This window comes from Drosophila subpulchrella, unplaced genomic scaffold, assembly GCF_014743375.2.
Source record: "Drosophila subpulchrella strain 33 F10 #4 breed RU33 unplaced genomic scaffold, RU_Dsub_v1.1 Primary Assembly Seq143, whole genome shotgun sequence".
Taxonomy (NCBI): domain Eukaryota; kingdom Metazoa; phylum Arthropoda; class Insecta; order Diptera; family Drosophilidae; genus Drosophila; species Drosophila subpulchrella.
The window spans coordinates 15895-32410 of NW_023665484.1; the positions used below are offsets into that span (position 1 = coordinate 15895).

At 43.9% G+C, this 16516-nt stretch overlaps 1 protein-coding gene across 1 annotated transcript; it reads right to left on the bottom strand.

Moving 5' to 3' along the window:
- Positions 1 to 8704: 8704 nt before the first annotated feature.
- On the bottom strand, positions 8705 to 14796 carry LOC119558842 (proteoglycan 4-like; the record flags this gene model as incomplete). The annotated part of the gene is made up of 5 exons (XM_037872096.1): positions 14711 to 14796; positions 12670 to 13275; positions 11825 to 11968; positions 8984 to 9162; positions 8705 to 8931 (listed from the first exon to the last, which is right to left on the bottom strand). Coding segments are annotated over exons 1-5 (1242 nt in total), but the record flags the coding sequence as incomplete, so codon positions are not given.
- Positions 14797 to 16516: the final 1720 nt, after the last annotated feature.

Genomic DNA, 16516 nt, shown 5'->3' on the forward strand with positions numbered 1-16516 from the left:
TTATTAATTAATTGGAATATTAATAAGAGTAAAAGATAGTATCGCTCACGAATCGTCCTCCTTATTTTTCAGCTCGTTGTTTTCTGATCCTGTTGTGGTCGTCCTTTTCTTGGTTGATGATCCTGCTTGGGGTCGTCCTTCCTTTTTGGTTTTCCGATTTTATCTTGGGGTCTTCCTTCATTTTTCGGGTTTTAAGTTAAGATCTTCCTTCTTTAATCGGTTTTTAAATTGGGGTCTTCTTTCTTTTCCAATGTTTATATTTGGCGAGGGATTGCCCCTTCAGCCTGTTTTCTTTAAATGTCTTTTTGTTGATGATTTCGAAAATTTTTTGTTCATTTTTGTTTTTAAACATTTGTTTAATTAAATTGTTTTTCACAATGGGTATTTGTTTCGATGAAATTGTTTGTCACTTTTTTAATTTTTATATTGTCCGAGCAGTGAATATATGTTACGACCACTATTTTGTAATTTGAGATTTAAGGGGATTATTTCATAAAGTATTTTCCACCTTAAGTTTGTTTTTATCAACACAAACTTTATATTTTTTTTGCCGGTTGTATAGAGTTTAAGGGGATTATTGCATTTATTAATTTCCACCTCATTTTTATCAACACAGGCTTTATATATTCGTCGGTTGTATCGGGTTCTTGGCCGCGCTAGATTCTTTTTTCACTTTAAAACTTTTTTTGCTTTTATTTTAAAGCTTTGTTTTTAGAATTTTTTAATCACACGGCCCCACGTTGGGCGCCAATTAAGTTTCTCACTTGTAAATTAATTAAAAAAATATATTTTTATTTTTTATCACTTATTCACTATTACAATTTTTTAATAGGTCGAACTTATTTTATTAACTGCTCGTTAACTTTTTCTCGATTTGTTCTACTGTTCGATTCGGATCTCTAAAACGGACTGCCTTCTCTCTAGTTCAATGATCAATAATCAAACCTCGGCTTCAGAGATTTTATCCCCAAAAATTGATAAAGAGAATGACTCAAGAGAGTCGGAAAATAGGATGATGCAATTTTCCAATTAAATTTGAAGTCCAATCTTGGCCGGAAATTGGTGTTTACATTAGCGGAGTTTAGGGAGCCCTTTGGGGATCTTTTTGTTTACATTAGCGGACTCGGGGCTCGCATGGGACTCCGATGTTTACAATATCGGCTTGGATGTTTACAGCATCCGTTTGATTGGGACTGCGTGAAATTGATCTGGGTGGGAATGATTTGGAGGCCTGCTGACCACGGATTTATCTCGAGACTGTCAGAGTTTTTTGGAAGTTGGCTCTCGGCTCAAAGTTGTTTATAAATTGGGTAAAAGCCCCTAAATAATGTGTCATATAACTCCCCCCATTCTAAATTGAATCGTCCCGATTCATTGGAACTGATGGGTATATTGAATGTAATTGATTGGTTAATTCGACAATGATATTTTCTGCTAGGGTATTTTCCTTGTCGGGGATATTATTTGTTTCATTATCGGAAATATTTCTTTCTGGTATAATTTCTATATGAATTTGCCATGGTTTGAATATTAAGAATTTTCTGAATTAATATATTCGGATACTAAAAAATCTGTATATGTTCAAGCTGTGTGTATTCCAATATCTTATTGTCTACATTGGTGTAGGAAATTTTATTAATTTTTGTGGTGCCATTAAAAGTTATTAAATATGACCCATTTACAAAATGGCTCCATCTTGGATTACATCAATTTTTTTTTTTCTCGGATTTTGTTACAAAAGGATTATTCTCCATTTAGTAATCTGGTGAAACAAGAACCTTCTGGGTTAAGTGTGCAATAATTATTAAATATTTAAATAGTACTTATTTCTACATTTTGCGACGTGATTATCAATTAATAATTTTCCATCGTTATGTGAAATGGATCTTGAATTGTAAACGTCACAACGATTGGTAATAATGGGGTATTTTATGTAAATTATAATAAGATCTTGATACAAAGCGATTTTAAATTCAGATATATCTAAAAGGTCTGTTATAATTACAGGTCTATTCGTGCTTATAAATGTCTTGTATATCATCATTGTTCAGGATTTTAGTATTAAGTACATCATTTATGGCGAGTGTAATTGAGTCCATAAAATTCATAAGATCGTAAGTAAGCAAGCGCAGACAATAGTTTCTGATTAGAATTTCTTGATCCTTAAAGGCTGTTTTGAATTGTTCAGATAAAGATTTTATCTCTTTAAATATTTTAGAAATAATAACGATTTGATCGTTATTATTTTGTATTAAATCATCGATTTTATTTTGGAATGTTATGAAATTATCATGATCTGGTGTTCCCGCTATCCATTTCCAAATAGTGCCTATTTCATTAATGCCTCTTTTCGATCTACTGGGTATTATTTGAGAGATAAGTATTTTGATAATTTTTAAATCGTGGGATATTTTCCAAAGGAAATTCTTGCTGTCGTGACTCCTTAGAAATTCTGTTTCAAGATTAATTATATCTCTATAAAGACTTACATATATTAGTTATATTAAATAAATCTGCGTATGATTCATCAGTAAGAACATCTTTGATATCCTTCTAAAGAAGGAAATCATGGTTCGTGTAATCCATAATTTCGGATTTCGTTGTAGCTACCAGCAATAATAAGTTAATTATTGAGATAATTATCTGGAATTTAAGACAACCTATTTAAAATTATCTTTATGAATCGTACGGTTTTTGTTATTTATAATAACTTTATTGCGGAGATTTTTCTTAAATACTTGTTTTTTGTTTCTAGAATTAAGCTTGTTTCTTTGCCCGCGTGTTTCTTTCGTATATTACCTCTCCTACGTCATAATTTTTATTTTGTCTATCTTTATGGTGAAAATGCAACATTTTCTCTTGAGCTTGTTGCAATAATTTAGGAATATCATCGTGTTTGATTTTATTAAATAATATATCAAAAGGTCGATGGTTGGTTATTGAGTGAATTGTTAAATTGTATATTTGTGCTGCTCTAATTATAATTTCGGAATAATCCATTAAATTAAGCTCATCTTTAATTAAGCGAGCAATTTCTGTTAAGGTAGAGTGTGAGGGATAAGGATGAGGATCTGCAAGGAATAGAGATATCCCATTTCTTTGTGCAAAGGATTTAAATTGGGATGAAGAAAAACTTGGTTCGTTATCAATTATCGAAGATTTGGCTAATGGAAATTAATATAAAATGTCTGAAACTATATTTTCTATATTTAGTTTATTAGGGATTTCTTTTACGACTAAGTATTTCGAATACGAATCTATACAGGTAATGAATTTAAGATTTTGGGCATAATATATGTCAAGATGCAAATTTTCACCTTCTCTTTCTGGAATAGGTGCTTGACCGATAGGAATCTGTACTGGGCGTCTGTTGTATTTGTATTGATTGCAGATTGTGCAGTTCTTTATAAACTCCTTAAGCTTTTTGTATAAAGTAGGCCAATAATAAAGTCAAGTTATTTGTTTATAATTTTCATCAAGCCCTCTATGAGCGTTTATACGACGACAAACGTCTTAGTGTATAAAAATTTATTTATAAAATTGTCCTTTTGAATTCTATAAAAATCTTCTAGAGTACAGTGAACTCCTATTGTTATATTGGGTGGAATATATTCCCTTAAGATTGATACAAAATTTTCTGGAGTGTCATACTTTATTATATGTCTAGTATTTCCGAATACATTAATCGACTCCAGTATTGCATACCTCCCCGTTGCTATTAGCAATTGTTGCTTAAACTGGTTTAAGGGTTTTCGGGTTTCTTGTATAACATTCTCAAAACTTCTCTCTGCTGAATGCTGAGTATTTTGATCTGAGACCGATTCATTACTTTCCGTTAAGTTATTAATTTGGATCCGTGATAAAGCGTCCGCAACAACATTTGTTGCTCCTGGCTTATAAATAATTTTGGGTGAATAGCTTTCAATGAAGGAATACCATCTTTTCATCTCGATATTTGAATTTTTTTGAGAAATGGAAAATGAAAGAGGTTGGTGATCGGTATAGATCTCGATGTTGTTAACCCCGTATAAGTAATTTCGAAGATTTTTAAAAGCCCATACAAGGGCTAAAAGTTCCTTTTTATTTGTTGCGTATAATTGTTCGGTTTTGGTCACAGTTTTTGAAATAAATGTAATTGGTTTTCCTTCCTGAGAAAGAACAGCACCAATTGCTAAGTCAGATGCGTCAGTTGTTAGGGTAAATTTCTTATTATAGTCCAGTTTTACTAGTTCTACTTGTGCAATTAAATTTTCTTTGAGCTCGTTAAAAGCTCTTACAGCTGAATCATCAAACTGTATTAAAGTTTTACGTGATGCCTTTTTTGATACTTTGCCGTTTTGGCCTTCTAAATATTTTGTTAAAGGTTTAGCTATCTTTGCGTAATTTTGTAGAGACTTTTTCGGGATCGGTTTTGATCATATTGTGAGAAACAACGTAACCGAGAAAATTTTTTTTTTCTAATTTAAAGAACTTTGATTTTTCAATCGAAATTTTCATGTTTGCGTTCAGCAATATTTTAATAATGACAATTAAGTCTTTGTAATGTTGTTCAATTGTTTTTGAAAATATAATTATGTTCACTTATGCACTTGTTCTCTTAATATATCATCCAACGCTCGTTGGAATATTCTAGGAGCGTTTGTCACACCGAAAGGCATTCTTAGGAATTCGTATTTCCTATTATTTATTGAAAATGATGTTTTCTGAATATCTGGTCCTTCATAAGAATCTGATGAAATCCAGATTCCAAGTCAATTGTTGAAAAGTATTTGGCTTTTCCAAGATTTGACAAAATCACTGAAGGGTCCTGCATTGGATATCTATCAGGTATACTATTTTCATTGAGTTTTTTATAATCAATTACGAGTCTTGGCTTTGGAGTTCCATCTTCATTAAAACACTTTTTTGGTACCACTAGTACAGGGGAATTATAAGAACTTCTACTTGGCCTTATAATTTCTTCTTTTAGCATTCGACTTATTTCAGAATTTACAAAATTTGAAGCTGATATGGCATAAGGGTATTGTTTGCTGTAAATGGCCCTATCATTTACGGTGTATATTTCACCGCGTATGTCTGTCAAAAAAGGAATATGTATATTTATTTTGGAATGCTCTTCATTGATAATATTTCATTCTCCAAATCTTTTCTTTGATCTGCAGATGATATTTTTATGTTGATTATTTTTTGATTGTCGGATATTTCAACGACTGCGTGTTCAGAATTTTTAAATTCCAAACTTTTATTTTTGTCGGATTTTTCAACGACGGCGCGTTCAGGATTTTTAATTAATTTGTTGGATATTTCAACGACGACGTGTTGAGGATATCCCAAAATAAATTCGCTTTGATTACCCATTTCAGATTCTGATCTGATTTGAGCCTTTTCATCAAAGTATTTTTTAATATAAATTCTTTTAATGGAAGAATTGTGTTTTCTTTTGGTAAAGAATGTTGGTTTTAAATGTTTCCGTTATCATACTTTAATTTTTCTTCTATTCCATTATATTTTATAGCTCCCTTAGCTGTATCAATTACAGCTCCTATTTTTTTCAATAGGTTATAGCCGACCAGTAAATCTGAGTCTAGCTCTTCTATTTCATAAAAAGTATATCGCGTATCAAAAATAGTTATCATATGATAATATTTAATAATTGAATATCCGTTCACTGTGGATACTCTTTTGTATATTGGAAGCTCATTCTTATTTTTATAAATTCCTTTTCGAATATAACACGAGGTTGCGCCGGTGTCAATTAATATTTTTAATTTTTTATATATTTTCGGGTCATTTCTTAATAAGTAGGGTAAGCCTACTCCTGACTTTTGTCTAAAAAATGATTCTCCTCAATGTTATTTAGACTCATCGTCTTGTTAGGCGGTTGGTTAACAGTTCCAGTTGGTACCCTTTTATTTTGGGCTTGTCTTTCCTGAGTGTTCTGGGTCTCAAATTTTTTAGTTTGATCCCACTTGTTCTGGCTATAATTATTATTTTGATATTTATTACAGCTTTGATTATAGCCGTTGTTAGCCCTGTTCTGAACCTGGATAGACTCGTCTACCTCCATTGGTTCTGGCTTATTTTATGGTTGCCTATAGGTGTTCCACTGATTTTGTTGGTTATTATTAAATCTACCCTGGTTCCAAGAATTATTTTTATTCTGATTATAATAACCATAGGTATTTTTGTTCTGGGTTTTGTCATGATTAAACCTTAAATTATTATTGTTTCGCTGGTTACTGTAATTATTGTCTTGTTGTCTTGTCTTGTGGTTGAAATGTGTTTGTCCATTTCCACTAGAGTTTGGCTCACTATGTTTTCTCTAAGTAGTTGAGAAACTATTTGCGAAATGAGCTCTCATGTTGTTGCTTTCCAATTCGTGAACTATGACCATTGCATTTGTTAGGTCAGGTGGATTCATTGAGAAAATAGTATCTGAAATGTGGCCGTTGAGGCCGGTAATGAAAACTCTGAGAGCTGTCTTCGTATGTTTCTCATTCACTTCCGCTGGTATCGGTTTGTTTCTACCGTAGGTCATAATAGTTTTATTAATTAGAAGAGTTAATTTTCTATTAACTGTACCATAATAATCCATTATGGATAATTTTCCCTGACTCAATACACTTAATTCCTGTTCAATATTTTGAATTGGTCGTTTGTCGCTAAAGACAAAGTCAAGTCTGGCCATTATGGCATCGAAATTTAATACCGTACCGTTATGGGTTAAGGCATCGTTTGCCATTCCTGTTATTTTGATTACTATTACTATTTTGATTGACTTAATATAGATAAGGCAGAATAAAATCTTTCAATCCCTCTGGCGTATTGCCCCATGGCTTATACAGCTGATTCTCTCCAGCTTACATATTTATCTTCTTCACCTTTATATTCCCCAACAGATTTGATGATCTCATAAGATGTATCGCACTTGATATTTGGATCTACAATCTCTATCTGATAATCCTCAACCGTTTTAGTTTTTTAATGGATTTAATTCAAAATTTACAATTTCTTTTATTAAATCTCCTACATTTAACATTGTATTGTTTGTTATTGCCTGATGGTTTGTATGTTGTTGAGGCTGATTCATGTGGAGTCTTTTATTAGCTCCAGTCTGGCTTGTTGAAGGGTCTGACATTTTGAGAATTTTATCGGAATCTGAAATTAATGTTTCCACTTTGAATATTTATATTTCTTTTCTTACAAATTTCTTATATAATAATAATAATAATAATAATAAAAGATAGTATCGCTCACGAATCGTCCTCCTTATTTTTCATCTCGTTGTTTTCTGATCCTGTTGTGGTGGTCCTTTTCTTGGTTGATGATCCTGCTTGGGGTCGTCCTTCCTTTTTTGGTTTTCCGATTTTATCTTGGGGTCTTCCTTCATTTTTCGGGTTTTAAGTTAAGATCTTCCTTCTTTAATCGGTTTTTAAATTGGGGTCTTCCTTCTTTTCCAATGTTTATATTTGGCGAGGGATTCAGCCTGTTTTCTTTAAATGTCTTTTTGTTGATGATTTCGAAATTTTTTTTTTAATTTTTGTTTTTAAACATTTGTTTAATTAAATTGTTTTGCACAATGGTTATTTGTTTCGATGAAATTGTTTGTCACTTTTTTAATTTTTATATTGTCCGAGAAGTGAATTTATGTTACGATCACTATTTTGTAATTTGAGATTTAAGGGGATTATTTCAATCATTTGTAAGGACCTTTTTCATAGGCTGGGATAAAACTCAGTCCGGCCAGGGTCCTCTACAGTTAAATTTGTAGAAAAGTATTGGGACGAAACTGGACGGGGAGTTGCCGCGGGGATTTGTGGGGAAAAGAGGCCAGAGTATCCGCGTTGCACCGAGTAAGCAGCTCTAGCGCAACACGGCACCCGAAAGGTATAGTGGAGGGCGGGGCTGCGAAAATACTAACGAAACGAGCGGCGTAGCCGATCCCGGAGAAAATACCAACAAAACTGGACGGCGTGGCCGTTCCCCCTGGATGTGCGACTCACAAGCTACTGGGGTAGGGGGAAGGGATCCGAGGGGAGGATGGCCGGAGGCGACCCTTCCCTGTGCTCCCTGTGGTCGATCGAGTGGTCGTTTGCACTGAGTAAGCTTCTCTGGCGCAACACGATTCCCGACCGGCACAGATCACCGCACGTGGCTCGCGACTACCCAAACCGTATTTGGGGCGGAGTTCCCAGGAGAGGGTGGCCAGAGGCGATCCTTTCCTATGCTCCTTGTGGGCGATCGGGTGGTCGTTTGCACTGAGTAAGCTTCTCTGGCGCAACACGATTCCCGACCGGCACAGATCACTGCACGTGGCTCGCGACTACCTAAACCGTATTTGGGGCGGGGTTCCCAGGAGAGGGTGGCCAGATAAATAAATTGCCTTCGTGGCGTAACGACTTATGGCTAACTTATGCTTATAACTTATAAATAAATGGCCGTCGTGCCGTAACATCCAATTGTATGCCTTCGTGACGGAAAGAATAAAAGTGGCGAAATGTGGAGGGTGTGTTTCACGCATCCTCACACCCCCCCTTTCTTCGGCGTGATTATGGCGGAGGGAAACGATCACCTCCCGCCCGGCGGTGATAGTGACTCGGAACCGATGACCCTCGATCTGGCGCAGGTAGCGCACCCTCCGTCGATCCTGCTCCTGGATGGATGCGACTAGGGCTGTAGGCAGTCGTCGCCGGTGGGTATCTACCCTCCAGCCGACTGGGGCGACGATCCATTGGGCCTCCTCCATGACTTGTCCAGCGTCCGGACACTCCCGGAGGGCTTGCAGGACCTCATCCTCCTCTTCCCCGCTGAGGAATAATTGCAGGTCCGGTTCCCAGCCCATCTCGCTTGGTGCGATCGTGCGGCCGGGAGTTTGCGGGACGGCGCGCGCAGAGGTGCGGTCGCAACATCCCTTCCGGGGTTCGTGGGGAGCTTTGCAAACGTCCGGGCGTTCGTGGTAGCGGACTGGTATTGTGGCTTCCACCTCCTGGGGGTGACGTCCGTCGCGGCGTTCTGGGAGATGCTCTCGGTGGCCGCTCCGGTGGTGATCCGGGCGATGCCTCTGGTATGGCCGGCGGTGGCGGGTCTACGAAACCCTGGGGAGCGTTTCCTCCGACTCCTGGGTCCTGGCCAGCAGCGGGTCCTGCGTCCTCCTCGTTGGCGCTGCGTTGGTGGTACTCCTTCAGGTCGCCTACTCCTGCTGTTCGCCTCTTCCTGTTTTCCATATGTTGTATCCTGACGATATTCGGGGAGAGGAACTTCAGTACCTTAAATGGCCCCGAGTACTTAGGAGCAAGCTTCGCGTTAAGGCCTTCGCTGGCCTTTGACAGGTGGTGGAGGCGGACCATAACCTGTGATCCGAGCTGGGGTCTCCACTCGCGACGTCGCAAATTGTAGTGGCGGCCTTGTTCCTGAGAAGCCATCTGGTTCGTTTCCAGCGCAGTGCGGAAAGCTTCCTGAAGTCGTTTAGCTCGCTCAGTGGGGTCCAACGGCGACGAGTGTAGCCCAGGCGTGACCACATCAAAGAGGGCTCCTGGCAATCTGGGTTCCCTACCCTGCACCAGATAGGCGGGGCTGAAACCGGTGCTATCTGAGATGCTCGTGTTTATGGCCAGCGAGATCTCTGGCAGTAGCTGATCCCATGTCCTGTGATCCTGGTCCACGTACTGGGCTATCATTGTCTTGATGGTCCGGTTTGCCCGTTCGGTGGGGTTCTGCTGCGGGGAATAGGGAGCTGTGTATTCCAGTTTGATGCCGTTAGTGAGACAGAATGTCTTGAAACCGCGGCTGGTGAACTGCGTGCCGTTGTCGCAGATCAAAGTCCTGGGTGCTCCAAAGCGGGATATTATCCTTTCCCGAAATCCAAACTCCAGTTGGGCGGCTGTGGCCTTCTTAAGGGGGATGATCTCGACCCATTTGGAAAAGACATCTATAAATACGAGCAGCATGGTATTCCCTCGTCGGGTCCGAGGGAAAAGTCCAACGAAGTCGGCTCCGACGAGCGCGAATGGCTCCGTGGGATGGCGGGTGAGCATTTTGCCCGCCGGTTTGCGTTGACTCACCTTGTATTGTTGGCAAACCAAGCAGCTGGTGACGTACCGCACAACGTCTCGATGTAATCCCGGCCAGAAATATCGTTGGGCAATCCGTCTGCGAGTCTTCCGGATGCCCAGGTGACCAGCAGAAGGGTGGTCGTGGCATTCCTCCAGCACTCGTTGTCTCTGCTCCCGAGGCACGCAAAGCTTCCATGGGTTGCTGTTTCCCACGTCTGAGGTGTGTCCGATGTGTCGATACAGCTGTCCGTGATCCAGAGTGTAATTCGGAAACTTTTCGGGGCGCCTCTGGACTTCTTCTTGCATCCTCCGGATCCATTTGCACTGAGTTCCGTGTTCCGTGAGCAGCTGAAGCATCCCTAGGGGTTGTCGGAAGAGGGCGTCGGCGACAACGTTGTATTTGCCCTTCCGATAGAGGACTGTAAACTGGTATTGCTGCAGCTCCAGAGCCCACCGGGCTATGCGGCCCGTGGGTTTGTCAATCGAGTTCAACCACCTGAGAGCGAGGTGATCCGTAATCAGTTTTCCTCGGCTCGCTCGAGGCGTCGACTTACGTAGGCGATGACCTTTTCCTCTCCATCGATGCTTTGAGTGAGGACTGCTCCAAGTCCTGCATCACTTGCATCCGTCTGAAGCTGGAACTTGTATTCAAAATTTGGGCAGGCCAGTACCGGTGCGGCCGTTAGTCTGGCTTTGAGTGTCTCAAATGCCTGCTGTTGGGGCTCCTCCCAGCTCCACTTGACCCCCTTCCTGAGGAGTCGGGACATGGGCTGAACGATGGAGGGGAAATCCTGGACGAAGCGTCGATACCAAGATGCGATGCCCAAATGGCGACGGAGTTCCTTGACGATGGTTGGCGGGCGTAGTCCCTGGATAGCAGCTATCTTATCTGGGTCCGTCCTGATGCCTTCTTCGCTGATCAAGTGGCCTAGGTATACCAGCTTTTTCTGGAAAAACTTGCACTTGCCTTGATTCAGCCGAAACTTTGCTTCCCGCAGTCGTCGGAAGACTTCCCTGAGATTCCTGGCATGTTCCTCCCACGTCGCCCCGATGACGATGATGTCATCCAAGTAGGCGAAGGCGTGGGGTTCCATATCCGGCCCGATGACGCTGTCAAGGGCTCGCTGGAACGTTGCTGGGGCAGAATGCAGTCCAAAGGGCATGACTTTCCAGTGGAAGAGTCCACGCCCAGGGACGGTGAAAGCCGTGCATTCGCGGCTTCCTTCCGCCATAGGGATCTGCCAGTATCCATTCTTAAGATCCAGCGTTGAGATGAACCGGGCGTTCCGTAGCCGCTCCAATATGTGGTTGATTCGTGGGAGTGGGTACGCATCGGGTATGGAATGTGCGTTGAGTTGTCGATAGTCGACGCACATCCGCATATCCCCTGTCTTCTTCCGCACGAGCACCAGCGGGGCACTGTGCGGGCTACGGGAGGGCTCGATTCGGTCGTCTCGTAGTAGCTCGTCCAACTGCTGATTGATTATGCTCTGCATGGCGGGATTCTTTGGATAATACCGCTGCTTTAGTGGCTTATTATCCCGGAGAGTGATGGTATGCTCGGCGATCTCCGTTGGCCCGCTTAGCTCGTCGAAAAGCTGTAGCTCCCCCTGCAGAAAGTGGGCGGTCTCCTCGGCGTGAGGTTCTTCGGTCACCTGTAGCCTAATTGGGTTCTCCGCTACAGTGGCCAGGTGTCCGTGGGGACAGTGGCTCCGGAACGGGTTGTGCTTCCGTGCGCTGGCTGCGTCCAACTGGGCTGGCAGCTGATATACACCGTTGTGGTGGCCAACATGGCGCTCGTGGAGGGGCGTCGAAACGGGTTCTTCTCCTTTGCCGTGGCGGCGTCCGCCTGCGGCTGTAGGCCGTACCTGTTCTCCGTGGTGATGCAGGTTCCCGCGGTGTCGCCTGACGGGTTCCTTGACAACGGGGGTCCCGAGGGGTCAGGACTTGGAACTGTTTTGCCAACCCCCCCCTGGTGCCTTGCGATGATTGCGGCGTACCGGGTGTGCTTGGGGATTGCGCGGTTGCGGCCGTAGGAATCGCCCGCGTATCTGGGGTTGGTTCTACCTTCCGGGTGGCAGGTGGGGCTAGTTGCAAGCAGACTTGCCCGCAGATTAGAGTTGCGCTGATGGCGCAGAGAAAGTCGATGCCCAAAATCACTTCATCCAGGATCGTTGGCAGGACTAGTAGCGTCAGCCCGATCGGTCGGTCGTTTAAGCCGACTTGCGCCTGGAGGGCCTTGGTCACCTCTTTCTGGGATCCATCCGCCAGAGAGATGCGGGAGCGGACTTCTCTGCTGTTTCTTCCTGAGTCTAGGCGCTTGGCGATCGCTTCGCTGACAAAGCTTCGCGAGGCTCCTGTGCAATTGTTGCCGAGAAAAGTTGTCCCTCGATGGTAACATTGGCAACAATCCGCCCCCCCGCCAGGCGGAGTGGGGAATATAGTCCTGGGCGAGCACCGAGTGGGTCACAGCGGGCTCCCGACGTGGGCGGTGACCCTGGCCTCTGACGTTTTCTTTCCCGAGACACTGGGCATACGCGCGGTGGCGCTGCCGATGGCCCTGCTGAGGATCACTCGGTGAGCGCTCCTAGTGGCGTGACTGGGCGCTGGGCGCTACCAGGGGCGTGATGCGGCGGGCGCACGGCAGGTGCTGTTGACGTGCGGCAGTGGCTGACCGATGTGGTTGCGGCGGCGCTGATCGTTGGGCGCTCCTGGTGAGCACGTGGTGGGCGCATCCCGTGGCGCGCCTGATGCGCGGCAGCGCTGATCGGTGTGGTGAGCGCTCGGTGGGCACGGCTGTTGCCCTGCTTGATGGCGCTCGGTGGTAGCCGCTCGTGGGGCTGTGCGTTGGGCGCGTATGCCGCTGAGGGCACTGCTGTTGGCCGCGGTGGGCACTGATGACGCTCGATTGGCGCTGCTGGTGGCGCTCGGTGAGTGCTTGATTGGCGCCGCTGGTGAGCACGTGAGTGGGCGCTGCTGGTGGCGCGGTGGGTGCTGTCGGCAGGCGCTAGTGAAGACGCAGTGGACGCTCCTGTGGATCACGTGGGTGGCACTGCACGGCGCGGGCCGCTCGTTGCGCGCTCCTGGTGACGCTCGTTGTGTGGTTGGTGACCACGTGTCCGGCGCGGTTGGCGCTGCTGTGGGCGCGACTGGGCGCTGCTGTCGCTGAGGGCGCTGCTCGGGGCGTGATATGCGCTTGACGGCTTCGTGGGAGGCCACGTGGCTATGTGGCGCTCCGGGAGTGGGTTAGCGTTGGCGGGCGCAGCGTTACGGGATCCCCTACTCTAACTATTCCTGCGGTCTCCTATCTTTCCCAAAATCTCATCTACTGGACATGGGTCTTTAGGCCATGCGGTTGTTGGTAAAAACCCAACTCTCCTGAAGGATATCTAGTCGTCCTTATTCGTCCCTGTTCGGGCGCCAAACTGTAAGGACCTTTTTCATAGGCTGGGATAAAACTCAGTCCGGCCAGGCTCCTTTACAGTTAAATTTGTAGAAAAGTATTGGGACGAAACTGGACGGGGAGTTGCCGCGGGGATTTGTGGGGAAAAGAGGCCAGAGTATCCGCGTTGCACCGAGTAAGCAGCTCTAGCGCAACACGGCACCCGAAAGGTATAGTGGAGGGCGGGGCTGCTCCCGGCGAAAATACTAACGAAACGAGCGGCGTAGCCGATCCCGGAGAAAATACCAACAAAACTGGACGGCGTGGCCGTTCCCCCTGGATGTGCGACTCACAAGCTACTGGATAGGGGGTAGAGATCCGAGGGGAGGATGGCCGGAGGCGACCCTTCCCTGTGCTCCCTGTGGTCGATCGAGTGGTCGTTTGCACTGAGTAAGCTTCTCTGGCGCAACACGATTCCCGACCGGCACAGATCACTGCACGTGGCTCGCGACTACCTAAACCGTATTTGGGGCGGGGTTCCCCGGAGAGGGTGGCCAGAGGCGATCCTTTCCTATGCTCCTTGTGGGTGATCGGGTGGTCGTTTGCACTGTAGTATGCACTTACATCGAATATCTACTGTACCAAGAGTACTTGAAACAAACACACTGTAACAAAAGGCTCGGTCAAAAACCCTAAGTGGCCGAAACAAGTGTCAGCATTCTGTTGCACACGCCGGCCGCTCAGCCAAACTCAAGTACATACACATGCCCTCGCGCTCCAGCCAAAGAGAGCATAATTAAATACACTTTATATACATAAGATATACATAGCCATCTCTCTGCCGCCCAACTGTAAGCAGCGCAGCAACGAGAATTAGGCTTACTTAGATCCTAAGGCAAATTGTAAAAATGAGAAACAACTTGACGTTGGAAGCGGCACTAATGCTGCTCCAGATTTTGAATAAAGATTTTAAATAAAGAATTACAATAACCAATAAAAGATGTCTACTTTTTATGGCGACAGGATTTTAAATAAAGAATTACAATAATAGAAAATAAAAGATGACATTACTCTACAGCACTGAGTAAGCTTCTCTGGCGCAACACGATTCCCGACCGGCACAAATCACTGCACGTGGGTTCCCGAAAAATGCACAAATTCACACGGACACATACTTCTTCATTCTCTCTTGTCTTTATTATTCGCTAGTTTCACAAGTTATTTTCCTAGTCCCCTACTCGCACTCAGTCTGATCTCTATTCTCTGTCCCATTTACTTCTTGGATCCGGCGTGCCGACGCTCGTGCCGCTGTACCACTCCGGGTTGAAGTCCGCTCCTAGGTCTGGTCGCCTTTACTGCCATTCGGGAAATGAGACCGAGCTTCCGCCCTTGCGGCCGCATGTATGCCCGGCTTGCCGGGTTTTTTCGTTTCCCAACACAGTTTCTTATCGATCCTCCGCCTATCGCTATCGGCACTATCAGCTGTTGGCCCTCGGTTGACCAACACTGGGGGGTTTTCCAGCCCTGGTGCGCGCGATATTTAAATCTGATAAGCTTAGCCTCTAGTTTGAACTTTAATAAATTGCCTTCATGGCGTAACGACTTATGGCTAACTTATGCTTATAACTTATAAATAAATGGCCGTCGTGCCGTAACATCCAATTGTATGCCTTCGTGGCGGAAAGAATAAAAGTGGCGAAATGTGGAGGGTGTGTTTCACGCATCCTCACAAATTATTTTCCACCTTTAGTTTTTTTTATCAACGCAAACTTTTTATTTTTTTGCCGGTTGTATAGAGTTTAAGGGGATTATTGCATTTATTAATTTCCACCTCATTTTTATCAACACAGGCTTTATATATTCGTCGGTTGTATCGGGTTCTTGGCCGCGCTAGATTCTTTTTTCACTTTAAAACTTTTTTTGCGTTTATTTTAAAGCTTTGTTTTTAGAATTTTTTAATCACACGGCCCCACGTTGGGCGCCAATTAAGTTTCTCACTTGTAAATTAACTAAAAAAATATATTTTTATTTTTTTTCACTTATTCACTATTAAAATTTATTAATAGGTCGAACTTATTTTATTAACTGCTCGTTACTTTATTTTCGATTTGTTCTACTGTTCGATCTCAAAAACGGACTGCCTGCTCTCTAGTTCAATGATCAATAATCAAACCTCGGCTTAAGAGATTTTATCCCCAAAAATTGATAAAGAGAATGACTCAAGAGAGTCGGAAAATAGGATAATGCAATTTGCCAATTAAATTTGAAGTCCAATCTTGGCCGGAAATTGGTGTTTACATTAGCGAAGTTTAGGGAGCCCTTTGGGGATCTTTTTGTTTACGCTAGCGGACTCGGGGCTCGCATGGGACTCCGATGTTTACAATATCGGTTTGGATGTTTACAGAATCCGTTTGATGCGGACTGCGTGAAATTGATCTGGATGGGAATGATTTGGAGGCCTGGTTGACAGAAATAGCTGACCACGGACTTATCTCGGGTCTGTCAGAGTTATTTGGAAATTGGCTCTCGGATCAAAGTTGTTTATAAATTGCGTAAAAGCCCCTAAATAATGTGTCATATAACTTCCATGTAGCAGGGCGATGTGCCTGGCTTCTCCCGCACCATGCGCAGGCAAATGAGGGAAAGGTGGGACTCCACTGCCTTCCACTTGTTCCTGGGAATCCTGCCCTTCGGATTGCCCTTGTCTATGAGACCGAGTAAGACTCAGTTCTTGGTAATTTCGGTGAAAGAGACCGAAGGCTGAATTTTTGATCTCTTCGCCGATGGTCCTGGTAGCTCGAGGGATCGCTGCCTTTTCGCCTGAGCCCCATCTTGAGTGGGCTTATCCTGCCCGTAATTAGGAAGCACCTTCCTTGCCCATTCCACCTTCTTTAGGAAAGGTCCGCCCGGGCAGAGATCCGCGATGCCCGGGTAAGGCGATAGTTAGAACAGGGGGTCGCCATGTCCCTGAGCAGGTTTTAATTATTGGGTGCACATTGGTATGTGTGCCGTCACACAAGGTGTTGGGTGCATTCCGTACTACAGAGCGTCTTATACAGGCTAAGACAGGCCGTTCACACTG